Genomic DNA, 25,538 nt, shown 5'->3' with positions numbered 1-25,538 from the left:
GCGAATATGGGGTTATACATTTCTAAATATCCTATGGCCACGTTGTTGAAAGCTACCTTGCTATTAGAACAGCGCAGAAGACACATCTCCATCTACATACCCATGAAACACAGGGAGAGCAAAGACGGCCTGCAGCCGAACGGACAAGATGGACAAGATAAGATAGACAAGATCGGGTGGCATCTCAGCAAATCAGGTCCCTGTATCCTAAACAAGGTCAAAACAACATGTGCGGATGGCGCTCCGTCTGATAAGAGGGAAACAATTTGTACGTAAAGAGAGCTCTTAATCGAATTCTTAGCAAGCACAGAAAGAGCTGTAGAATTGTGTGTCCTGTCTATATATGTAGCAGTGTCCCTTTCCAAAGTGTGATGAGCGAGTAAATATAACGAGAGTCACGCTGCTAGTAGATATTATTGAATGGTACGAATTTAAAGATACGGAAGAAAAGGGGGATTAGGGGGATTCTCGACGCAAGGCCTGCGTGGAAGCGGATGGCGGGGAAGCAACCTGCGCTCGATCCTGTGGTGGCTCACATGGCTCTGATGCCACCAACCCTGAACCTGGGGCGAAGGGTTAATTACACGGCCTACAGGAGCTGAATTGGATTGCCGTTAGTCGGGCGGGACAGGCCAAGGAAGGCCGGGATTGGTTAGCACTTGCTGGAGGAAGCTGAAGAGTCGAAGATAACCCTCTGTATTATAAGATTGGTCAGGTGCCAAAGGAAAAGCGGCTCATCAAGGTAAACGATGATTGTTACACGAGTTGGGGCACTACCTACAGCTCCTAGATAAGTAGTAATACTGGCTGTTGTCACAGTAAGAGGAGCCCCTACCTTTGCAGATTCCATTGCCAGCCTAGCGCTTCCCACATCATTAAATGCCTAGCAGAAACGCTTTTGAATAATTTAAGGTATACCGTACTTATGCAGTAACAGTTTTGTAGGATGTTGAGCCCGGCTTAAGTCCTGGCCGATTCCAGAGTAACGTTACTGATAGTAGTTCGGGATGTAGCTGGATAGATGGATTATCTTGTACAATGTCACCCCATGACCCTTGTCTTGGTTGCTAACAGGTCGGATTAGAAGCTGTGTTCCCCAAGGTTACACAAATTAAGCAGCGGACGGCCACAGACAGGGAGACCTAATTTCACTTATCTGACAAATTTTTCTAAACTCTTGTCTCTGGGAAGCAGGTAGGTGGGTGTTAATTATAGAGTTACTATCACGTAAAAAGATATACGAGTGTCTCGCTCCAGAGCTGATATCAATTACCAGCAGGTACAATGAGTGAGGAAGAGGCGAGTTAGATTAAAGCCAATGAGGAACAATGCGGTAAGTTGAGGTCTCAGACTCACTTTCGCTTGCCTTCGGTCTTAGCTGTTGGACTCCCTCGGACGGAAGAGACAATTGCAGACAGTTGATTAACCGATATAGGTACACCAAACCCAAAACCCAAACGTACATACCAACCGAGCTGTGAACTTTGCATATGTATTACCGTCTTGGGATAAATCTTGATATTAGCTAACCGGAAGGGGCTCTTCACTAGAGACACCATTGATTTCCACATTACAGTGAAGTACGAGTCTGCAACTCGCTAGTGGTATCACAGTTGCCGGGTTTGTATTCACAATGAGATGCGAATTTTCGAATGCAATGGCGATAGCTGAAATTTCCGACGTCATACCTTAGGTGAATACCATATCTTGAGCCTAATTGTCTGTTTATAGAGAACGCTCTCCCCGTCGTATATCGCAGCTAAATTTCTATCGAAGCAGCCAACACGTCGTCGAGAACTCACAGCATACCCCATTATCCAACCCATCAAAAGTTCCTGGCTTCTGGTCTTCCAAATGAAGGCCACCCCGTGCTTGCCATCGTCGAACCCTCGCGCAATTGGACCACCTGGAACTATGACATGCGAACGCAACGTATCTCGCTTTTACTGGGGCAAAGTAAGTTCCTGCAGAGGCCACATCAGAGGCATTTATTGCTATATACCCTAGGACTTGCCCTTTCCGGGGCCCAGAAAGCTGTCGCTACAGTAAATTTCCAGGCCCGATGTGGCCAAAATTTTCTCCTGATGCCCTGTGCTCGAGGACTTGAGGTTCTTCAACAATGACAGCACGAGTCCTGAGCGATACCTGGGCGCCATCGGAGACTGGTTGCGCCGTTTATGCTACTCCGCGATTATCGCCCAAATCATGGATGGGGATCTACGAGATGTCGTCGAAGATATCCGGCAGGTCCATTTTGCTGAGGACGTCGATAGCAATCTAGGATTATACGACTTCGGGTTGTCCATCTCGATATCCCCGGTCCTTGAGGAGCTGGAGCTGGGGCAGGGAGTACTCTACGTGCCGGCGGTATTCCCTGCTCTTGATGAGCCGACCGAAACCAGCCTCTTGATGACTGCGCCAGCGGATTTACCGGCTAAATTGCCGCCGTTACTGCGACGCTTGCGTATTGGTTTTATCAGCTTCTGGCCGATCATCCATCGAGACCCGCTTGTACTTATTATAAGCAGCCGTCTTGATTCACCAGACTCGAGACAGTATCGCTCAAGGTCTTGGAGGCCCAGCCCGAAAATGGGTATCAGAATCTCATTGATACCTTCGGCTCCTCTTGAAATGTCGAGATGTGTATCTATTAGGTGGCAAAGACAGTCCTGTCAAGGGGCCTTCTTCCCCCAAGACTGGGACGTCCGGTGCCCGAGCTTAGGCCGGTGCTCTATGAATACGTGGGGCAACCCTGGCCGTCGTGTTTTGACGAGACATCCAATTCGATTTTTTTTTTTTCCACGCTTGTTCCTCGCCCAATTCGTGGCTTCTATTGCACGCAAGGTACTTCACTCTAGCCCGAGGAAGCTCTATCTGTACATGTTGTTTTGACCCTGTTTAGGCTGTAGCAATCTACTGTTGTGGTTGCCTACGGTAACCTCATCCGTCCAGTGTCTTGTTGTCTTTTCCCAAACCCTTGTTTCGGTCGGTAAGGCATGCAGGTGTAGATGTATGTTTTTTGCATCACCCCAGCACCGGAACCGTGTATGCTCCTCTGCACAATAAGAGTTTCAGTATCAAATTCTGGCCGTATTTAAGACCCAGCTGTCAAGCAAAACGTTCTCGCACGTGTCTAAACCGTCGTAATATTCTACTACGAGTAGTACATTGTGGTGCTAATTATTACTCCAGTCCGATTGTGATTCACAATAGCAGTGGTAGTCCACTTTCACCACGGTCTTCTGTTTGTGACTTGGTGGCTGTAATCATCTTGAGCACCGTTCGGATCGGTCCGGTCGGCCGGAAGGTGGGCTCCAGCCCATTTGATACCTTGCTAGGATAGATTAAACCCTAGCAAGAAGAAGGGGGAGGTTTCTATTGTTGCCCTCACAACTAGTACGTCTGCCTTTGGACACCATACCAAACCAGAGTTGACGACATGATATCTAGCTCCTAGAATCTGTTGTCAATTCTCCTATTGCCAAAGCGACGGAAGGACGGAGACCGAGGCAGACAAGGTGATGGTTGTAATATTGACACCCCTTCTCCCAGTACGATTCTCCACGGCAGAATAGGCTAAAGTGACGTCCGAACAATTGGATACCAATGCATACTTGACATTACCGACATCTCTTGCCGAGTGAGATTGGGAACGCGTGGATCCTGCCGACTGCGACCAGGAATGCGGGGAAGGTCCCGATATCAACAGCGTGCTACGGATCTCAGCATATCAGTTCCGCAAATCAGCCATTCAGCGAGTCAAGATTACTGTACTCAACTCATCAACGATATATACAGATGACGAAGTCAAATTTCTGAATGCTCCGGCTAATATGGGCGGATCAGGTGTACGAGTAACTGACTTCTGCTGCTCGCGGTGCTAACATAAAAGGGAAGTCTTGCGAAAGTGCCCGAAGCTTATTTACGGCCAAGCGCTACAACACAAAGCTTGGTTCTGCCGCCGCTTTTAACGTTCCATTTTTCAGGGAACACGAACCACGCTGAGACATAGTTCGTGATGAAGACAGTTCCAACGGTGCTGGCGCTAGGGTTTGCGACGCAGGCTCTAGCCCACGGCTACGTCTACCGAGTCACTGCTGACAACACCATGTGAGCTCTTTTACCCACGCAATAATTTCCAAGCTTCATGCCTCCTCACACCGGCTTATTGTCCAGATACCCAGGCTGGGATGTTTACATTGACCCTCGCATCGAGCCCGCCCCAGCCCGTATTGCCTTCGGTGGTGGGGATGTCGGTCCCATATTCGACATGAATAGTGCCGACATTGCCTGTGCTAAAGTTCATAGCCCTGCACCCGGCGCTATCGCGGAAGTCCGTGCCGGTAGCAACATCACGTTCCATTGGTCACGGTGGCTGTACAGCCACAAGGGTCCAATCACAGCATGGATGGCTCCTTACGAAGGCAACATCAGTGACGTGGACGTCAACCAACTCGAGTTCGTCAAGTTCGCCGAGGACACCATTGACGATAACGGTGTTTGGGGTACGGTTAAGCTGATGGACGAGACGAACGGAACCTGGACCGCCACCATTCCGGCTGACATCAAGCCTGGCAACTATGTTATCCGCCAGGAGGTAAGCTTAGCCGTAACAATTCACATTTTGCTGTCAGATGTTTACTGAGAGCAGATAATCGCCCTTCACTTTGCTGTCTCAACAACACCCGGGTTCGAATGGTCCCCAATCGGTCCGCAGTTCTACCTCACCTGCTTCAACTTCAAGATCACCGGGAATGGCGACGCGACTCCTAAGGGAGAAAAGTTCCCAGGTGCTTACAAAGTCGATGAGCCAGGCTTTCACTTCGATGTCAAATCGAACGAGACATATCCGACAGTCGGGCCAGCTCTGTACAAGAGCAGCTACACCGTCGAGCTAGAGCCAAAGGAGCGGGTTGTCATCAGCCCGACTGGTCAGGGAGAGGAGGCTGACACGGCTTACTACAATACCCAGTACGATGTGCTAGCGCAACAAGGGGCAATGACCTCGTACTTTGACTCGATTGGTGGATAAATGGTGATAGAGAGACAAGAGGTGGTGTTGTCGAGGGTCCTTATGGGGCGATGGAGCTCTAATCGGGGGAAATGCGGCTACCTTGTAGGAAGTTGTCCGATCGACTTTGATGGGCTTTAGTACACAGTCATTCATGGCATACCTACGTGCGCCAATTCATCTAAGCCGGGTGCAATCAATTTGAACTCTTTGACCACCAATCACATATATGATAGTGTAAACGAATGACAATGAGTGAATCCCGCTGTGCTTGAATACCCTCAGCAGCCATAATAGCGGAGTAACTCGTGCAATAAACCTTGAGGACAAACACTAGGCCACACCACAACGGTAGCCGCATTTTCATTAGTTGTGGGCGTTCCAGAGACTTTCTGGCTGTCTTGGGGATGCCCTCTTCCAGGACAACAACCACCACGGCAGGATCTTGACGGGGAGAGTGAGAGTGATATCTACTCTATCATAAAATCAGCTCACAATCTTCAGATTGCAGTATTTGACGCGTTTCTAACCGCTATGCCGGTATCCTTCTTCGTATTGTCGTATGTGTAGCAGCTGATTCAATAGGAACTCCCAATGGACCTAGGATATAATTAGATAACCCTGTAGACCAGCGATCAACCTTCATTTTTCTTCCTAGTCCACGGAAGCCTTCGATGGAGAGGGCCTTGCCGTTCTCGAGATGGGCTGCATTGGTGGAGAGGATTTCGGACAGCCACGACAGTGAGCCGGTGGATTGCGAGGCCGAGTAGCTGTCGATTGCTTCGCCGAGAATGAACTCGTTGCATACGGCGTGGTTGGTGATTGCCGCGAGGGTGGTGGCGAGGAGGACTAGCTAGTATATCGTCGTGAGTGGGTGGATGCCAGCGAGTCTTGATCTCAAGATCACTTGGTGATACGTAGGTACCTTAAGCAATCTGAAAATACGACATGTGGCCGGGGCTACTCTTTTTCTAAGCCACTAATACATAATACCACCCCTGGTGCGGATGTAACCTGGAGGACGCTCATAAGTGGCTAGTGTTTCTGTAGTGACGTGATGGACGGTTCCTGTCGCTCATGTGCAAAAGACTGCAAAGAGCGACTAACGGAGAATGAAAATAAACTTAATGACAGCCACCTCCTAATCACCCCCGAATTGAAGACTCCCCTGTTCTTGATCACATATTACTCTATTGCGGCCTTCACATTCACAAAAACCCTGCCCCAAAATGCCTACCATTTTCTCCAAAAAGGACGTAGCGGCATCCTTCCCGGTCGACGAGACCACCCCATTCCACGCGACCAAAGCAATCTACATCCACGAGGGCACAGAATTCACCCTCACCCTGACCATGACCGACGTCACCGCCGCCGTCGCCGCCCTCCTTTCCCCAAACCTCACAACCGCCCCCCTCCTGGAAGCAGCCAAATCTACTAATCGTAGCGCCTCCACCGCCTCACTGATCACCCTCCAACTCACGCGCCCCAACCGCATGTCCCGCACATGGACCGCCACCAAACCCGGCTCCGGCTCCCGCTCCAGCAATACGGCAGTCGCGGAGCTGTCCAACCCGCTCTGGTCGCTGGGGAAGTGGACGATCAAGTTCCCCGTCGGCTCGCCGCACTCGGGACACGACATCCAGCTGCGCCCTGCGGGCGTCGCGACGAGGGCCGACGAGTTTGTCAAGGACAGCGTGCCGTACTTTTGGGACGTGGTGGATGGGCGGAGGCTGTGCAAGCTGTATCGCGCGATGGATGGGAAGAAGGTGGAAATCGCGAGGTTCGTGGGGGATGGCGCGCGTGCGAGGGATGGGGTGTTGGTGGTGGCTGGGCAGGGGGAAGAAGGGGTGGATGAGATTGTGGTGATGCTGACGTTGGTCGGGGTGCTGAATCGGTCTGAGAGTTTCAGGGCTTGAGGTGGAGGGGATGTTGTTGTATGTGGACGGCTGCGGCATGGGTAATACTACTTAAAGATAGCGTTTGTTAATTTGTTCCTGCGTCGACTACTAGCTCTGGGTTTAATGGTGCATCACTTATTACAACTGGCTTCTCTACCATGCGACGTAACTAAAAGGAACGACTCAACAACGACGTAGCGCCGTGCAGCAAATGATGGCAGCAATTACCAGAACAATCGAGGCATGTACAGTACAACCACCATCAGCCCTGCAGGAGCTTCAGTGGTCAGGGCCCGCACGGAGAGAAGCGGGCCAGCATTCCAGCAGCCGTCTGTACCATGTAGATATTGAAACATCTGCGTCCAAGACACATAAGAATACGGAGGGATGCAATCAGCCGGATGAAACTAACGTGGTAAATTAATTCTTTAGGGGTCCCATCCGACTGGATTACCAAGTTTGGGTAATTAGGTAATTAACTAAATCTTAAACACAATCACCGAGTCCCATGCCATATCCTACTCGACCGTGTAAATCTCCCAATTCGTCCAGCCTGTCTTAGTCTGTGGGCCAGCAATCATGCAGCCGAACGCACCGTTTGCCGCAACCTTGCCGTCCACAGCCATGTACTCAATGGCGTGGTCTATCGCGAGGCTGACGAGGGCCGGCCCGATGGCCACGTCGCTGGCCGCCATGCTACCGCTATTGGGGTTGAACACGCCTTTGAAGCCGCAAGTCCCACTTTGGAGGTCGAAGGAGTAGTTGTTGTCTTCGGACGGAGTCCAGGGCCCGGCGAGGTTGGACTGGGACAGCGTCTGGCAGTCCGTGACGAGAGGAGACGTTGCTGTGGTTGCCGCATTGATGCTGTTTGCCCAGCAGAAGCCGGCCCTCGGCGCGAGAAGGTTGTGCTCGGCACCACTGGAGATTGGGGCGGTCGGGGCTGCAGCCGCCGTAGAGGCGAGGGCTGCTGCGAAGACAGATAAGAGCTTCATTTCGTGAAGGGGGTGAAAGACTTGAATTTTTTTTCCCTCTTCTTCTTCGGATTTGATGATTGCTTGATAAGAAGTGATGAAAAGTGTTTCATACTGGCATCGTGCAGAGGCTATTGAGCAGCCGTTCTTATAGTTGTGATCGACGTTTACATATCGTTGGCAAACTCCCTTGTCCATGATAATGCAGACAACTAATAACCCCGGATCCCGACCGCTGAGGATGTCGTTGGTGACTCAAAGTTTAGTCTCTGTTGGTTCTTCGACTTTCCTTTCTTGGTCACTGTCAGCCTTACACACATTTCGCTTCGTTGCTGTGCCGTTGGTGGGGTGAAATGGATACGACTCCGGCGGGGGCATTTTGGGTGCTTTCAGCTAATCTCGTACTCAATCCACACAAACTATCGAATTTAAGTAGGTTCGTTGGTAAGCAGGTAGGCAGCAGTGTCCCCGGCCGTCAGGAATCGGTTTCCTGTATCGTTGTGTACCTAATTAACGTCGCATTTCTGCTTGATGGCCGCCGTCGCAACGAACCAGACGCTGCCGTCGCCGAAGTTATCTCAGTAAACCGCCTCAGGGGAAGTTTTCGAGTCGGACTCTGTCGTCCAGATTTGCAATGCCATTCTTTTGAAAGGGTCCAGATCCACTTCTCGGCTGAAAGTTGCGTCGCGCAGTTGAAGGAGGACGATAAAAGCCACGAAGGATTTTAGCTCGGATCCATCCTCTTCGTACTCCGTATTTAAGTCCCGCAATCACACTTTCTCGAACCGAATTACATCTCCGTTGTACTATAGCTATTGATCAAAACTAGGAATCAGGCCCATCCCTGCTTGGACATCATGGTTGGGGGCCATTTCAGCGCAGTTACGGCCCTGGCGTCCTTTGTGGATGACTCTGTAGTGGAGTAGTGGACGGCGGTAAATCCCTCGAGAGAGCTAGTGTGTTATGTCGTTATGTTCAGATACGGCGTTTTGGCCTTCTAGGCTTTGTTGTCAGTGGCGCATGCATTGGGAAGCTATGTTTCCATCTCCCCAATCGTTGGTTCTAAAGGGGTGATAAAAGACGTGGCTGTCTTGGTTGATTCGAGGAGGCTGGAAGAAACTACGTAGACAAATCATGTCCCAACCGTAGAGCGCCTCAAGGAGCCATACTTGACCTCTTGGTGATGGAAACTAAAGTAGGCAGCTCTTTATGGGACAGTCTTGAGGCCGATAAAATTCATCTTTATAGGCTTTGGGTGCATAGCCACAGGCATCGGACTTCTTCGTTTAGTGTACTTGCATCGTGGCCCCGGCCATGCAACTCTGCAACGTCTCCATTCACTGCCCTAAGAGTAACTTGAAAGAACCGAAGCGCAGATGGCAGCTCCATTGATTATCAAAACAACGCAACGACGTGAGTAAGGAGTATAAGCACAAGAATCCCAATGTCTAGCCCTTCTCAACACTCCCAATCCATCATGATAAGCGCCAGCTCCAACTCGGGCCCTTTCCCGCCATTTTGGTTCCACTTCTCAGCAACCACCAGCTGCAGCCACTCCAGCATTTCCATATCCGGCACTCCCTCCGCCGTCACCCCCTTTCCATCAGCAAACACCCCCTCCCTCTCTCTCTTCGCGTTGTCTAGCGTCTCCTTCCCAGGCGCAACCAACAACCAACAGTCTCCTTCATCATCATCATCATCATCACCACCCCCGCCGCCATCACCATCACGTCTAGCTGAAGGATACAAATACATCATCCCCAACTGCAAATCCCCCAAATCCTTCCACCCACCCACAACGGCCCCGCGACCCAACCAACGTGTCCTCACATCGGCACCACACCGACCGTTGAACCAAAGTGATACCAGCCTATCCTTTCGCTTGGGCAGACGTACAGTAGCGATACACTGCGGCCTTTTAGCGACGAACAGCGCTTGCGAAGATAATAATTTAGGCTGGGTTTTCCCCGAGGCGGAGAGGAGGTTGCGGAGGTTGTCGTCGTGGGGAAAGAGGGTTTGGAACCGGGCTTCGAGGTTCGGGGCGGGGTAATCTTGCTCGAGCATTGCGGTGAGGGATTCGGAGGGGAGGAGGGAGGGGACGCATGATATGCTTGCATCGGTTTGGTTGTCTGGTCTGGTGGCTGTTGCTACTGGTAGATTGTGTTTGTGTTTCTCGGCGCAGGAAGGGGAGCCGGAGATTTCAGGTCGGCACAGGGGGGTGATTTGGCAGTCTGGACATAAATGGTTGGTGTGCCTCCTGCAGACTGCGCACGGGCGGGGATCGCTAAGAGACGAGGGGGAGGAGCAAGGAGGGAGATTCCATTTGGTACGTTCGGTGGAGATGCAGTCCAGTCGATAACGCATCATACCCACGGATTGCGTGGCGAAGGCATGAAGTGATGTCCCCGGAGCAGTGATGGATGCCAATTCGCGGTAGGCGGTTTCTGCCTTGACGAATTCGGCAAGGTGTTCGTGACAGAGGGCGACGGCGTGGACGTTGTTGACGAGGCTGGAGTCGTTGGGAAGATGTTGCTGGCGACGCCGTTGGATGGCGTCTCGGTAGAGGGGGAGAGCGTCGCGGTATCGACGGTTGTTGCAATAGAAAGCTGCAAAGGCCTCGGTTACCACCAACCAGTGCTCGGAACGGGACTGGCGGAGAGCTTGGATAGTATCGAATATGACAGTAGGGAGAACAGCCCCTTCATGATGTTGGAGGCAGTTGTTGAGAGCATAAGCAAGGATCTTATCCTCGAGGCCGAGAGCGGCGTGGATACGAGGGATGCCGTTAATTAGGAGCGCCCTCGCGTCTTTCTTCATGCCCAAGACGCCGTAAATCGACGCGAGATTCTGGAGAACCGTGAAGCCCATCTTGTCGTCTCGCGGTCGGAGGTTCTCGTAGCCAAGACAGGCTTTCTCGAGGAGTTTGCGGGTGGCAGTTAGGTTGTCCAGCCGCATGTTGGCCATGCCCAGTTCCTGCATGCTCATCAGTGTGTCGGCGTGGCCTGGGCCGTTGATTCGTAGCCGGCCGGCGAGGGAGCGACGGTAAAGAGGCGCTGCTTGGGCATAGTCTCCCCGTTCGTCAAAGATGACGGCGATCGAGTTGATGATGTTGAAGTTATTGATGCTGTGGATGCCATATAACTTCTCCGACAACTCCAGCGCATCGCACCAATAACTGATGGCTTCATCAGTCCGCTTCAGCCGTGACGACAGCAGAGCTAGCTTCGTCAGTGTCATGAAGGGTTTTTGGCGGTCAATATGTGTTGCGTCGGGACCCGTCAGCAGCTCGAGCACCTGCTTCCATGACGATAGAGCCTTGTTGAGGTTCCCGCTTTCTTCCCATCCGACGGCCTCGTCGAGGGCCGTTCCGAACTTCTTGTCAAAGTTTGACGACCCAACCACAAATATCGTGACCTTGGCAAAGGCGTCTCCACTCATCCACCTTTTGCGGCCGGATAGATCGCGCACTTGAATTCCAGTCGGACAGCCGTGCGCAAGTAATACCAGAGGCTCTGAATTGTCGGGGTTGGACGCAGAAGTCTCATCTTCTGGGGGCGTCCCGGGGCCTACCTTGTTCATCCGTCCACCGTTGAGCAACAAGAGACGGTTCGGGTTGACATCCTGCTGTGCTATGATCCTGTCCGCTGCTTCCTGTGTCATGCCGGTTGGGACTGAGTAATAGTGGGTGTCTGGTTTGACTAGGTGACCGCGAGGAGCAAAGCCTGATGAGGCGGTGAGAGAATGCATGTTATGGAGGTTGGGGATTGTACTTACGCATCTCTACATCTTCTCTGCTGATCGAGCTGATGCCGGCTAGTGTCCCGTCTTTTGGGAGGCCGGGAGCTATATCTGTTAATTCGTATAATCACGAGATTGGGATATGAGTACACACCTTTCTTCCCAACAAAATAGTCAAAGGGAATCTTCAAGAGACCATTCCCGAGGTCTAGGACATCGGCCGAGACAACGTCCTCCTCTTTATTCTGATTATCGGCGACTCGCGGCTCGGCGGGAAGCCTGTCCAGCATTTGCCTATACTCCATGTCATCGTGCCAGTCGTAATGGTTTTCCAGCTCGTATCTGAGTGTTGTGAGCTTGAAAGCTTTGGCTGTGATGAATCAGCAGTCAACTCACTCCGTACCAAACACTTTACTGCAGTGCAGGCATATCTGCGGCAACATGGGGTCTATGGTCTTGTATATTAGCTCAAGTTACACATAGGTATCCCATGAGTAGTTAAACGGTATACTCACGAGTCGCTTCATGCTCTTCCATCGCTTTGAGGGACGGGAATTTCTCCTCGCACTTGCAGCACTGAAACTCGGAGGGATGCGCGTGCTCGTCAAACGGGACGAGCACCTCTTCCACATAATAGCCCCGGGGTTTCGAGCTGTCGATGCATAGCGGATACTGAACGATGTGACTCCCGCGGCAGTAGATCGAGAGGATGTGTTCGTCGAGTTCTTTTCTGTGATGAAGTTAGACATCTGCAACTTAGCTCTCGACAGGCTGAAGGCCAGTGGGGATAAAATTACTTGTTCCGGAGCTTGAAATCACAATCCGGACACGGCAGTTCAGCGGGCTGCGGTACTTTGATTTCGACGCCATCTTCATACGGCTCGAACCTGGCGACTATGCCCTGGACCCGCTCGAGCACGATCTTGTTGGCAGAGTTTGCTGCAGGCGTCGACTCTGGCTTGCTCCGGACTGGTGGGGTCGTTTGCTGCGCCTTTGGCTGCTCCAGCTTCTTGAGTTCAAGCTCTTTGCCCTTAGGCGACCCATCTTCTGCGTATCGAGCACCGTAGGTGCGTTTGCCCGTCCGCTTGAGCTGCTCCTGGATTTTGGCGTGTTTGTAGCGGTGGGCTGCAAATTCGGCTCTGTCATCATAGTCAGGGTTAAATTAGTCAACTGTTGATCAGGAAATAAGCCCACTCCTGTTCGAATTTCTCTTGACAATGTCGGCACTCCATTGCCTAATATCGGTGGCTCTAGAGAACGGATAAAGCGACGCCGTTTTATCTCGCCAGGATGTTTTGTTGAAAAGGAACGAAATACCGTCTCTCCCGGGGGTCTAATAGACATGGGAACCCCACGTTATTTGTCTTCCAGCTCTTCGCCATCTGTGCGGGATGGGATTGTGGCTGTGAAAAAACAGGTGTGACTTGATCTGCCCTCCTATTGGTTCATTTGGGGAGGGGGAGGGTGGGGTAGTTTGATCCGGTCAGCTTGCTGCAGCGGCGCAACTACTGGCCGCGGCTGAATCTTGCATCAGGAGAGACGCCAAGTTTCTGAATCAAACCCTGGCTGACCGATTGTGACCCTCGTAGCCTTGCGCGGTGCCCAATTCCACACGCGGAAAATCACTATCCAAGTTGAACCAACCTGTGAGCTGCCGATTCAAACTTTAGAGCATGATGATTTGCCGTCACTGTCCAGGGAAAAGGTTTGAAAGCGAGTGAGTGCTACTTGACTCCCGCCGCCAAATGACCAGGGCTGACAACGGCTAGAGCTGAGCTGGAGGAGCATGCAGCTGAGCATCTGCGCATCCAACAAGCACTTCGCAGACGCGGCCGAACCTATGGCACACGACTGGTGAAAGAAGAACCTGAAGTCCCCTCTCAGGGACCGATTCTCCCAGTTGCCACTGCCAGCGGAACAACCACCTTTTCATCTGCAACTTCTGTGTCTTCCCCAGCTATCACAAGTGGTACAACAACCATTCAAATGGCGGATGATACACACGACCGACTTGCTAGGTTCATGAACAAAGACAACGCGTACCTCATCTTCCGTCGTTTCTCGACCCTGAACATCCGAAATATACTGCGGATGCAGACGGAGCTGATCGAGTTGGAGAAAAGGCTGGAGACAGAAACGGAAAAGGCTTCCGGCTCTGGTTCGCTAGAGGACATAATTGAGGCGCGTCTATCAGCATATAGTAAGCATTTTATACAAAACACCCAAGTTCAGGGGATCCCCGTGTTACTAATGACATCTCCTGGCGACTATCGCCGAAGCAGACGAAGCGGTGACACAGTATTCTCAACTGTCCAAGCTGGGACGACCGGAGCCCATTCCAATCTCTGACCTGCGCCGCTGGGCGTCGCGAAACATGCCATCGGGTAACGTCGAGATCGACTTTCTTGAAGAGAAGGGACATGGTGGGGATGATCTTATGTCCCTTTCGGGCCTTGATTCGAACAAGAACTGGCTTTATCGCTTAACCGAACAGGTTTCCTGGCGGCTACTTTCCATGGTGAGTGAATCCCCTCTCAGACGCAGAAATGAGACACTGACACGGCGTAATGATGCAGCCAGCATTTGGCGGCCGTACCGTCCCCGTTTCCCACACAGGGAAGATCTACCTTTACGACGACGACAACGTCAGGCTCATCATGCGCGCAGTCGTGACAGCGACGTCGTCCATCTTGCTTTTAGTGCCCATCGGGATTCTCTCGACCGTTGAAGACAGGTCGACGATAATCACCATTGTGGCTCTGTGCTGCACCGCTATGGCTGTGGTCATGGCGGTTGCTACAGCGTGTCGAGACCATGAGATTATCATGGCTGTGTCTGCGTAAGTGGAGATTTCCCTCACATGTTGTCCGGAAGAACCTAGCTAACATGTCTGCCGTGCCAGATACGCTGCTGTTCTGATTGTTTTTGCAGATAAATAGCAACTGGCATCAGGTATAGCATGTCACGGAGTGTTAATAGAGGTGATTGTCTGTTATTAGGTTGAATGGCGGTTGCTGAACTTTGACTATCTATTCCTAAGGGACTACTTCCAATCTTATCAGTATAATTAATAGCGATGGTCCTATAAGTTAGGTTAATTTCCAATTACTTAGCACTACTTCAAAAACAAAGTTAGCATAGTATCTTCAGAGATTACAATACTAGATACGAGAATCAGTCCCAGGCAACTCCTTTTTTATACTTTTTAGGTACTGATTATCAAAGTCCCGGAGGATAACTGATTCGCGCTTGGTGCCGCCGGTAGTCGGTCCCGTAGCATCTACTAGCTCGGGGGCCGGGCCGCGGCCAACGGCAATGTCGGATATGGTAGCTAGATTTACGAGGGCTTGGTGAAAGATCTCATCTGAAACAAAACCTGTAGATCCAGCTACGGCCAATTTTAATGGAGGGCGATATTCTGGAACGTCGACTTCTTCTAGTGCACAAAATGCGACGACGCTGGGTTCAGGTTCGGAAACCTCGGAAGGTAAAATGGTAGGTAGTGGGTGGGAGAAGAAGCTGAGAAACTAAAAGAAGGGAGATCCAGACTAAATAGCTATTAGGATCCAGATAGGTTCCACGTGCTAGTAAACCTCAAGTTGTTGAAGATTGGAAGTAGGTTTTCGAGGCCAATGGGATCGCCCTAGTGGTAAAAGGTTTATATGGGCTGGGCGAGGGCAAGGTCGTCGTGGCCGAGTTTGGAGGAGCTAGTACAAGGCAGTACAAATGGGGAAACTTCACGCAGTACCAGCCGATGCTGCCCAAGGCCGCGAAAAGATACTAGTGATCCTGCACAGAGATCCATACGATCTCAATGCGTTAGGAGAGATGGTGCGTGGATTTTCAGTGCACGCACAAGACTCCCATAGCCGGTTGAGTGACTTCCTGGTCGTCTGGCAGTTCACAGACGGACGTTCGGCCGCTCGAAGAGGACTGGACGGTAGTCACAGGGCAATTATGGTAAGACAGCCCTTTAAGCCTGGACGGCCTGAAAAACAAAGCAAGGGACAGTTGGATCTGTAGGATATATTAATATAGCATGCTTCCTATACAGGAACTAGCAAATGCAATCTCAAACTTCTATCAGGGGAGCATCTTATCAACAGCAATCATTCCCTGTCGTCCCCTAAGTAGCGCGCATCAACGTAGAAACGGGTAGGACCACCTATCAAATCCATACGTATAGAAGGATACTAGGAGAACTTTGTGAACTTATCTCGCTGATTTTATGCCGTCCTTTTCCTGTAGCGATCCGAGCGATGTCTTTCAGCCTCTCTTTATAAATCTCAACAATTCTGCCCAGGAGGGCTCTGACTGAAAGGATATCAATGTCTTGGACGGCCGCGATATTTATTCGAGGAACTTGTCCAGGCAGCTGGATACTACCCAGATGTCAGCAAGCTTTAGATCCCGCCGCTGGGATAATAAAGTGTCCAAAGCACCTAGCAAGCCAAGGAGCATGGGGGACCGTCCTCGCAGGAGGGGGTGCGCGGCGTGTAGGATGGTCTCCGTGTACTACGATAGTACAGGATCCGCTTCGTGATATGAAAATGGTATTGATTATATATCTGCGTCCTGCTCCAAGGTGGTTGCAAGGCATCCGTTGACAAGAGGAAACGATCTGCGATACCGAGGCTGCTTCTAGCCACCACATGTACACCCCTCCTCTACGTCTGCACAGGTGTCAAGGGACTGATAGTCCCGGTGCTTATACACTCCCAAGGGCGCTCCGGATCCGTTCCGGGCTTGAGAAGGTGACCAGTATCCCGCTTATCTTGGGTTGCTTGCAACTCCGCCCCCACTAAGCCAGAAATAGGGAAGGGCACAAAACCGCTAATCCGGAACGGCCGCCCGCCGTGCGAAGTTGCACGAGAACCGGCCTTGTGACGTTCCCCCTCAATGCCCCCTAATCGAGCTAGCTTGTTTTGCTGGGTCGCTGTAAGTGGTGGGAGGTTATGTTCTCCGTCCTGAACTTCCGGGAACACGGGCAGAGGGTTTGAGTCCGATTCCTTGTTCACGCCTCGCACTCGCCAGCGAAGAAAGAGCGCGAACTAGTTTCTCAATCCTCCCTCAGGTCACTCCATCTAGCGCGATGCAGTCCTCACGCGTCGATAGTCACGGGATAATTCGGGTCAGGCGAACCGTTGAGATAACGGTGCAATGTCCGTTCATTCACATTTACTACAAACAGCAACGATCGGGGGGCGTGCTGTGCCCGGTCTCTGAAATCAACTTCAGTCAGAATACCAGTTCGACGGGGTCGGGAGATAGCGATAGTGGCTCGTCTTACGGGCCTCCTTGCACACCCCCAACTGAGAGCGGCGCCAACTTAATGGAACCCACGGAGGATGAGAGCGTCACCTCTAACCCGGATCCGTAGGATTATCTGGAACTCCCATCTCCTGATTCTACTGGCAGTTTTGGCAGTTCCATCGACACATCGACAGCGTTGCAGGGTGCATACGATAATGGATACGAGGCACCACGGCAGTGTATCTGGACAGTTGAGATAAGAGGAGGAGTAGTTGAGCAAGAGATTAATACAAATAATGATGGGGTCTGTCTTCAGAAATTCTGGCTGGCGCGTTATGCAGCGATGGAGCACCAGGCGAGCAGCTGTCTATCCAACTTTCTCCCGCCATACTCTGCGCCGAAATACCATGATAAGGTGGCAATTCTGACATCTCCAGACCATTTACAAGTAACCTGGAATAGGCAAACTCCCAACGTACCTTATCCGACAATAAACCTCCTTTTCCAGGACTCAACTATTTTAATACCAGCTGCGAACTATCCGTTATGTTCTTTACCAACCTGGAAAGCCCTCTCTGCCCACTCCCCCTGATTCTGATGTTGCCATTATCGTCTATATACGTCGACTACGGGCAGTCCTATATCGACTTCACTTAATCCTATGCCTTAACCACCATCATTGGGGAGAGCCCTGCATGCTAGAGGCCTTTGTACCCTACGCTCGTCACACACTGTCCGGCCAATTATCCCGTAAGGTTCATATTCCCAGTATCCAGCAATTCTCTTGCCTCAAATTTGGCTGCGTGTTGTTTTTTTATGCCTGTACGGTGCCAGCGCAAGACGGGTTGCTCGGCTGCTGGGCATGGCGATATATAGCTAGTAGGTGAATTCAGCATTTTGGTCCTCCCGCCACAGAAATCTTGATCGGAAACTTCATGTCCAAAGCTTCTGTATCACTAGAACGTCATGTTCACTCTTCTCCATTCACGCCCAACCCCCTTTGATGGCTCTCTGTGACTTCGGTACTTTGTCCTTCGCAGCTGCAGCAAGGGATAACTGCATTCCATGGTACACTAGAGCCTACCTTCCGGTGACCGGATGCAATGGTCGACACCTTGCAGACCCGTTCCCACTCAGGCACTGACGTTTCTTTGACTTATTAGATCATCACACGGGGTCTACGGGGAACTGACCCAACTATGTGCAACCGACTCCGAGCAGATGAACCAACATCAGCCAAGCGTCTTATCGTCCCACGGAGGCCAGGTCTCTCGGACGCCGGTTGGTTTTATAAACCGTGATCCGTATTGTACATGATTGCCCCTGGTGCTCTATCATGCCGGTTATTTCGTCTATCTTGGATGTGTATAGGCCCATTCAAAATGACTCTTCCAGGGTTGATCATCGTGTTTAGCAAAGCTCAAAACTTCACCACACCCCCCTAATAAAGCCAACGATAAGTTGTCTGTTATGCACAGCCGGATTAAGGAATGCCCCAAACAACTTGACGAAGCTGGTCAGCAGCGTTTTAATACCAAGATGTAAGCACATTTCCCTAGATGAACCTCGTGGTTTACCTCTTTATACATGATATTGGAATGAATACCTCCAGAACCAGTTGCTTTCCGAGAAGGACGAAGCCATGTTGTCCCTCTGCGTTCTTGAGACAGTCCTCGGCATTGAACGGGTTCCAGAATATACCCGTGATGGACTCCTTAAAGAACCTGAAATCCAGCGTATACTCAGCGAGAAGGACCTGGGGGACACAATACGTCCCAAATAGGGACTACTAAGCGGCGACACGAGGCACATGCATCACAACTCCAAGTTCGGTGGGTTATTACCTTGGGTCTCTGCATAGAGTCGTGATGTCCGCGCCATGCCGGAGCAGGAGATTATTGCTGTTCCAGCAGTTCCCACCGCCCGGGAGCTTCTCCCAGGAAAGCCTAGTGAAATGGCTCAGAAACACACATATATACCCATATCTACTGAACAAGGGGAGGGGCAAAGACAGGCGAGGCCGCGCAATCATAAAAGCATTTCCTGCAACCCAGAGAAACTCAAAACGACATCGACAAATGGAAGTTCCTCTAATCGGGGGAGACCACTCCGCAAATCATTAAGGCAAAGCACACAATTTGGCGAACAACAAGTGCGAAAGATGTGCATGATTGATTAGATCCTGTAAAAGTGGACAACGGCTTAGACGGCCTTACTTGAGTATGAGAGTAAAAAAGTAGATACCCTTATCCCGACTTGAGTCCCCAGATCCCAGGGGACAAGTTTCCCCAACTCGATAGGCGGGGTGGAAAATCAATATTGACAAGCAAGAGGAAATATTAGTAAAAGAAAGCTATATAACTTAGCTGCAAAGGAACGGAAGACTTTTCGCTAATAAAATACGATTCCCCGCAATACTTTAGATACAGGGATGGGATCGCATATTGATGGTAATAAGGCCTGCCCTGTGACTGACCTTTGCTATATAGCCTCTGGCTCGGAAACAAACTTGACAACAGTGAAATACTTAATCGGATCCATCCTCCAGCGCGATCCATCAGTGACTTGTTCTTTACTCTTCACCTCTTTGGCCAGCTCACTCTCGCTAAGCAGCCGCGCGAAACTTTCCAACGTAGCCGGCTCTTCAGCTAAGTACGTTCTCCCGTGACGGGCATGAACGTGTCCATACACCAGCACCGTCAAAGCCAAAACCGCCCCAAGAATCGCGAAAATCACATACGCAACCCAGTTCACCACAAACAACCGAGTCAGCTCTCTCCCCAGAAACCCCGTCTGGATTTCCGTCCTACCATTTCCTAGCCCTACCAGTCCACCCGTTGCCATTGCCATCGTGTACACCGAGGAAAACACATCCGAAATAGAATCCGCCAGAACATCTCCGTCCACCACCAAAGACGTGTCTGTGCTGCTTGCGCTGCCATAGCCGTCCCCATTTTGCCGTTGTATGGCGCGGTAGAGGACCAGCGCTCCAAAGTCACTTGTCTTCCACGCCGTTTGTGACGAGAAGGACTGCGAGCTGAAGAGTTTCCGCTCGAAAAGAGGCCAGGACCCGCGCCAGTCGTCGCGCGCGTCACGGGCCGGGCTGGTCGGGCGGAACTGTTGGACTCGCCAACCGGCACCTGTGCCCGGGGTGCCTTCAAGGGACTGAAGGACAGAGATGGTGAGATCGCCTTCCGTGCTCTGGTATTTGACGATGCAGGACACCACGCTCGTGTTGGCGAGGAACGTGGGCGGCGACGACTCGGAAAAGCTTCCGTAAATGAAGACAAGCCGGCCGTGTTGAGCAGCAGCACCGCATGTGGTTATGGTTGATGTGCTGAGGTATGCGCCCTCGCCTTGGATGACGGTCATGTCTTGCTGCCAGGGACAGCCTTGATCGATAGCTGTGAAGCGCAGATCGACCACAACATTGGGTGGGGAAGTTTGGGACCTGGCACTGACCTGATAGTCCTTATTCGGGTCCAGAACCGAGCAATCGAGCTCCGCTGAGTGGCCAATAGTGCGAGCGGTAAGGGAGGTGCTGTTTATGCGCATTTCGGAGGTGAGGTTAACAGGATAGAAGGGACGAAAGGCATATTCCCGGTCGGTCCACGGGACTTGGCCTGCTCCGTACAGAAGCATCGCTGTAGCTGTGTCGATGATGGCGCGGCTGTCCATGGAAGCGCTCATGGCGGCTAGGTCGAAGGTCCTGTTGAAGAGGACCGAAGCCTGCTGAGCGAACAGGGCCGGCTTTGCGAGAAACAGTGAAGACGACAGAGGGGGTAGCACGCTGGACAACAGCTTCCCTAACTCCACAAGCCCAACAACCCAATGATGATTTTTAAATGCCAGCCGTATTCTGCAGGCTATGAACTGTGTTCTGTACGAGAGCGCGACTGTCTGTCGCGCCGTCCCACCGTGAGGCGCCGCTAAGTCGATAAACGGCTGGCGCTCCGAAGTAGAGCTGACAATCTCACCCCAGAATATATTGAGCAGGGTGAATGCACCAGTGGGTAGGGTTGTCCACAGAAGGTGCAGCGCGTTGAAGCCAAGCACGGTGAGGTATCCATCAATGGTGGTGAAGCCGTTTGCTCTCTGAGATCGGACTAGCAAACCAATTATCACCCCAATCATTCCTAAGACCATGGCGGCAAAGAGGCCTAGAGACCATGGTTTGAGGGGAATTGGAAACCATTCCTGTCGTGGGCCGTGTCCGGGTTCTTCCGTCGGGTTTGGATGTTCATGTGAATGGGGGCTGGCTTCATGTCCACTGCGTTCGGCTGCGACATCTGACGGTGGCTGAGCCGAATCACTGCCAACATTGTGATTTGCCATATTATATAAAGGTAATGGGTGTCAATATCTCCCTTGAGCTGACATAAACGACGGGGAAGACTGAAGGACGGGGGTGATGGGCAGCACACCAGACAACAATGCTTTGGCTTGTCTTCCATTGGCATGCCGAGCCTCTGGCATATGGTCTCCGTGGAGTCCCGTTCTTTTGCCTGTTCCCAAACAACAATGAACCAATCGGTGTTGAGCTTCATGTGGTGTCACCTGTGGGTGAGCAGTTTCCGGGTTTCGTGAGCTTGTGGCTGACTTGGCATCACCGAGTGCCAATCCAAGAGGTTGCTCAGACATGGGCATGCTCATGCCAAGGCGGGAAACGCCGCGACACATCGTCCATGGCAAAAGCCTTGGCCAAGTCTCAGAAGAAGGGTGGATACATATATATATCCGTCATCTGCCTGGGTCTGGCCTTCGCAGCACCCAAGGCTCTTGACTTGGGAGGTTCACAATTTGCCACCGAGCACTTCGCACTTATAGGAGGCTGAAGACCACCATACCTACCTTGATCATATCTACAGTTGATATCTCCAGCGGCCATGGCAATGTATTATCCCCGGCACTTCTTCGGCTCTCGGGCGGGGAGCCTTCTTCGCCGACAGAACTTTGACCCAGCCACGATGTGCTTGCCAGGTACTATCACGAGCCTCCCAAACTGCGACAATCTAGCGGTCATGCAGACCCGTATCCAAGAACTCCGCAATCAGCAGGTCTCAGACGAGGAGCTGGCCAGATACGTCTGCACGCAAGACATTCTTAACGCGCATGTTGGGTAGGCCATCTCTATACCGTTGTCGATCCTCTTGCTGGAGAGGCAATGTTTAACGGCGCCAAAATCGCCAGCTGCAAGAACGATATCCGCCAGTGTATGCTCACGACTGAATTTGATGCCGAATGGGATACCACAATCGCCGAGTGGAACGAAGCCTGTCGGCCTTACTTCACAGCCACCCCGACCACGCCAGCTGATATTCGCCTGACTGCGACCCACGACGGGGGGAGCTGTCAGTCGGCATTCAATCTTTGCATGATGTGGGACGCGGCAGACTCGTCTTGCTCTAGCTCCCACACATCCTTGGCAGAGCTGTCGTCATGCCTCTGTCGTAGCGACATCATTGCCTTCGCATCTAAATGCGAGGTCGATGGCTCGGTGAGCTGTTACAGGCAGACACCAAATCCTGCTTCGATGTGGGGCGCCATTTACTGCTCTGTGACGCCGACGATACCGTCGGCTACGGGCGGCGAGCCTTTCATCCCAATAATCGGGCCTACGACGGTGAGTTTTGAGCGCTCCTAATCCAAAACGCAACATGAACTAATTTTGACCGTCGTTCAACGGGCATAAAGGCCAAGCCAACTAGTCCCTTCCCCAGCCCGACCTCCCCAATCCCACGCCCGACCTCAGGGGCTGACGGACACTCCAGGAATCTCCAGTTTGCCATTGCCATATTGTGCACCTCATTTCTTCTCTACGTGTAATCAGAAGAGGCCCAAGGTGTGGGGTGAGCATAGATAAGGTAGGTACTTATGGGTGCAAGGGTCATACGCGCGGAGTTAGGGAGTGTAACTCCTTAGCCATTCTCCTAGGTTAAGGAAAGTGGATAGATCCCACTTGATGTCACCGGCTGGCCGGACCGGTTCCGCTACACTAGACGTGAGCAATGGTCATAAGTGGGCGGGAATAATTATGATACCTTAAAATCGATATCTAGACTCTATACAGTCAAGATGCCTCCCTCACGACGGTGCTCGAGCACAGGAAGGCGGAAAAGTTTTCTAGAACGCCTATAGTTGTCACGTGTACAGGAGCTAAGTAGAGGTTGTAGGAAGTGGGTGGAAAGGTTGAAGTCTCTAAGGATCTATCTACTGGAGTAGGAGACCGAAAAGCTGGTTTAAATACAAAGGAAATAGTCTGGGCGAGCTTATATAATGAGCTGCTGAGCTCAGTGGTTAGGGGCCGAGCTCTACAAGTGCGATTTCCAGCGCGACAACGGTTTCTTTTGCTACAGGCCCAGTTGTTTGTACGCTCCGGATCTGCCGAACCTCCGGTTCAAGCGGATGGCGACCACCTGTTGTTTATGGACAGTCCGAGTGGGAATCTCAGTCCGACTTCCGCAGACTTAATCATGCTAGTAAGCCATGTTACTTCTTCAACAAAAACAACAACAACAATGCTAGATGTCCTCAACTGCTCAGAGCGGCCGACGCGGCTTCGGGTCGGCGATCCCGACCCGCCGGCGTCCGTTCTGATTCCGTTGGTCCGCCTGATGCTCTAGTTCATCCATGTGGCAGCTGCGCTGTGGCAGAACGTGTTCACGCTGGGGCTCGACTGCGGACCGCCGACGCTGCTGACGCTGTGCAACCCACCACGCTGCGGCACATCGACTGGCAAATCGCAGTAGTCCACAACGCCCTTGTTGACTGTATCCCCTTTGCGGCCGTGCGGGGCCGCATCCTCGCCATCCTGCACCACGACCTACTAAGCACCGGTATCACATGCTGGGACCGCCACCCATGGGAATCACTGCGGCTGGGGGGCTGCCCGCTACCTTCGCAGAGAAGTGGTAATGGCTTCTTGTCGACGACATCGTGACCATGACCAACTTTTGACGAGCTCTGCGCCAACGAGCCTCTTATCTGGCGGGGAAGCATCACAGCCGGCACAAATGCTGCCCTTCTTGCGTAAGGCTCGGTAGCTTATGATAATTAGTGGAACCTTGGCTCCTGCTACTAAAATGTCCGAATAGGATGTCTTGAGCTTTCCATTACATATTGCTCTCAAAACGGCTGGCTTGATGCGCAGCCTTAATTCTTTTCACGTAATTGTTGACAAGATGCATCGTCGGGTCTCCAAGAATTTCCTCTCCAACACCTCCGGCGCAACTATCGCGGCCCTCCACTTAGTGTGTTCAATATTCTCACAGACATCCCTAAAGACAACGCAGGTTCCGCTGAGCGGCAGCATCGGCTGAGGCACCTCAAGCTTTCCGTTGGAGGCCCCGTTCAGCCTCTGGGCCGTGACGAAACATTTAAGCAAGAGGTGGATGTACTCCTGCTTGGCGAGTGTAATCGGGTCTCTCTCATTGACCATGTTCAGAAACAAGCCGGATCGAAAAGGTGGAGACTGGGGTTGTGAGATGGGATAGGTAACTACGGGCGGCGCACTAAAGACGATGCAGTGGAAATGGCGGAATCCTAAGACAAAAGTGGGACACGCGATGTTAGTTCAGGCCAGCCTTGGTGGTGGCGATTGACATAAATGATTGACTTACTTGGGATGACACTAGAGAATAAACTGCCAGGCGATGAGCTCATGGCATAGAAAAGCTTTGCAATCGCGCCTCCGGCCGAGTGGCCTGTGAAGAGGAGGTCAACGCCATTCCGGTGTCGGCCATTCCGTCAAGCTTCTCAGCAATCCCCTTCCCCACCTTCCCTTGCATGCCTTCTGCCACGGCGAGAAAGCCTCGATGGCATGGCCGAGGCGGTTCGAGTGATTCATGTTCCATCACGGCTTGCATTGGAGCACCGTTGAAGTTCACCAGCTCATCTTTAAAATTCGCCGTGCCGCGTATAGTCACGACACATGGCATGGTTTCGGTTGGGCAGCTCGTCGTCAGATATCGTCATCTTCTTTGAGTAGCCTGTCGGGCTCAACATTGTGTCGCACGGCGAGTAAGGCTGGTCCGAGTATATGCTCTTAGCTCGGGAGAGACAAGACGAATGAGCTGCCACGTCTCCTCGGTTCTAATTACGTAGCGTGAAGTTAGAACTTCGGTTCATCCCGAATACACCATTACAGACCCGTAGGATAGAAACCTTAACGGTTTGAACACCGTCGTTTCATCGCTCTCGACCCTGTGGGTCCCTTGTTTCTCGATGGCTGTAGATACCGGTCTAGGACCTTCTGCTGTGACATGGTGACTAGAGACAGCCAGAATTAATGTCTAGTGAGAAATAGAAACCGATCGGCAATCATCGTAGTGGAAGCAAAGGGAGGGTTAGAACCAACCAGCACTGCATGTGGGGAGGGTATCGAGGAATGTTGAGGCCGGGGCCAAGGCCCTGGAAGTTCCCGCCGAATGTTGTGCAGAGCCGGACGGGGCTGAGACAGATGCGCTGTTGTTCAGCATGGGAGCGCTGGTCGTCTCCACATGTGTACTCTGAGTAGTAAATATTCTAATACTGAGTACTCTTGCAAGTGTGGACCCGGGCTGGCAACGGCGGTTCGCTGACTTTGTACCCATGATGCTGGCTCGATACTGCGGGGACTCGGTTCCTTTCTTTGGAGTTTGCAAAGTCCTTTCTTGCATTGCTACGAAT

General features: G+C 51.8%; 7 protein-coding genes across 7 annotated transcripts; 4 read left to right on the top strand and 3 right to left on the bottom strand.

The window, feature by feature from the left end:
- Positions 1 to 4,018: 4,018 nt before the first annotated feature.
- On the top strand, positions 4,019 to 5,032 carry MFIFM68171_08151 (uncharacterized protein; the record flags this gene model as incomplete). Its single annotated transcript, XM_071063571.1, has 3 exons — positions 4,019 to 4,110; positions 4,177 to 4,597; positions 4,652 to 5,032. The coding sequence occupies 3 exons, from the start codon at positions 4,019 to 4,021 to the stop codon at positions 5,030 to 5,032; spliced, it is 894 nt and encodes a 297-aa protein (XP_070919672.1).
- A 1,208-nt stretch (positions 5,033 to 6,240) lies between these two features.
- Positions 6,241 to 6,927, top strand: MFIFM68171_08150 (uncharacterized protein; the record flags this gene model as incomplete). Its single annotated transcript, XM_071063570.1, has 1 exon — positions 6,241 to 6,927. One exon carries the CDS (start codon positions 6,241 to 6,243, stop codon positions 6,925 to 6,927), a length of 687 nt encoding a protein of 228 aa, XP_070919671.1.
- A 500-nt stretch (positions 6,928 to 7,427) lies between these two features.
- On the bottom strand, positions 7,428 to 7,901 carry MFIFM68171_08149 (uncharacterized protein; the record flags this gene model as incomplete). Its single annotated transcript, XM_071063569.1, has 1 exon — positions 7,428 to 7,901. One exon carries the CDS (start codon positions 7,899 to 7,901, stop codon positions 7,428 to 7,430), a length of 474 nt encoding a protein of 157 aa, XP_070919670.1.
- Positions 7,902 to 9,338: 1,437 nt separating this feature from the next.
- Positions 9,339 to 12,850, bottom strand: MFIFM68171_08148 (uncharacterized protein; the record flags this gene model as incomplete). The annotated part of the gene is made up of 9 exons (XM_071063568.1): positions 9,339 to 9,530; positions 9,777 to 10,030; positions 10,250 to 11,602; positions 11,655 to 11,723; positions 11,773 to 11,960; positions 12,015 to 12,066; positions 12,134 to 12,348; positions 12,416 to 12,757; positions 12,813 to 12,850. The coding sequence occupies 9 exons, from the start codon at positions 12,848 to 12,850 to the stop codon at positions 9,339 to 9,341; spliced, it is 2,703 nt and encodes a 900-aa protein (XP_070919669.1).
- Positions 12,851 to 13,604: 754 nt separating this feature from the next.
- Positions 13,605 to 14,557, top strand: MFIFM68171_08147 (uncharacterized protein; the record flags this gene model as incomplete). Its single annotated transcript, XM_071063567.1, has 4 exons — positions 13,605 to 13,818; positions 13,901 to 14,136; positions 14,195 to 14,457; positions 14,521 to 14,557. The coding sequence occupies 4 exons, from the start codon at positions 13,605 to 13,607 to the stop codon at positions 14,555 to 14,557; spliced, it is 750 nt and encodes a 249-aa protein (XP_070919668.1).
- Positions 14,558 to 19,352: 4,795 nt separating this feature from the next.
- Positions 19,353 to 21,017, bottom strand: MFIFM68171_08146 (uncharacterized protein; the record flags this gene model as incomplete). The annotated part of the gene is made up of 1 exon (XM_071063566.1): positions 19,353 to 21,017. One exon carries the CDS (start codon positions 21,015 to 21,017, stop codon positions 19,353 to 19,355), a length of 1,665 nt encoding a protein of 554 aa, XP_070919667.1.
- Positions 21,018 to 21,757: 740 nt separating this feature from the next.
- Positions 21,758 to 22,515, top strand: MFIFM68171_08145 (uncharacterized protein; the record flags this gene model as incomplete). Its single annotated transcript, XM_071063565.1, has 2 exons — positions 21,758 to 21,990; positions 22,062 to 22,515. The coding sequence occupies 2 exons, from the start codon at positions 21,758 to 21,760 to the stop codon at positions 22,513 to 22,515; spliced, it is 687 nt and encodes a 228-aa protein (XP_070919666.1).
- Between the last annotated feature and the right edge of the window lie 3,023 nt (positions 22,516 to 25,538).

Source organism: Madurella fahalii, assembly GCF_045866475.1.
Source record: "Madurella fahalii IFM 68171 DNA, scaffold_4, whole genome shotgun sequence".
Taxonomy (NCBI): domain Eukaryota; kingdom Fungi; phylum Ascomycota; class Sordariomycetes; order Sordariales; genus Madurella; species Madurella fahalii.
This window is presented reverse-complemented; position numbering and strand designations above follow the sequence as displayed.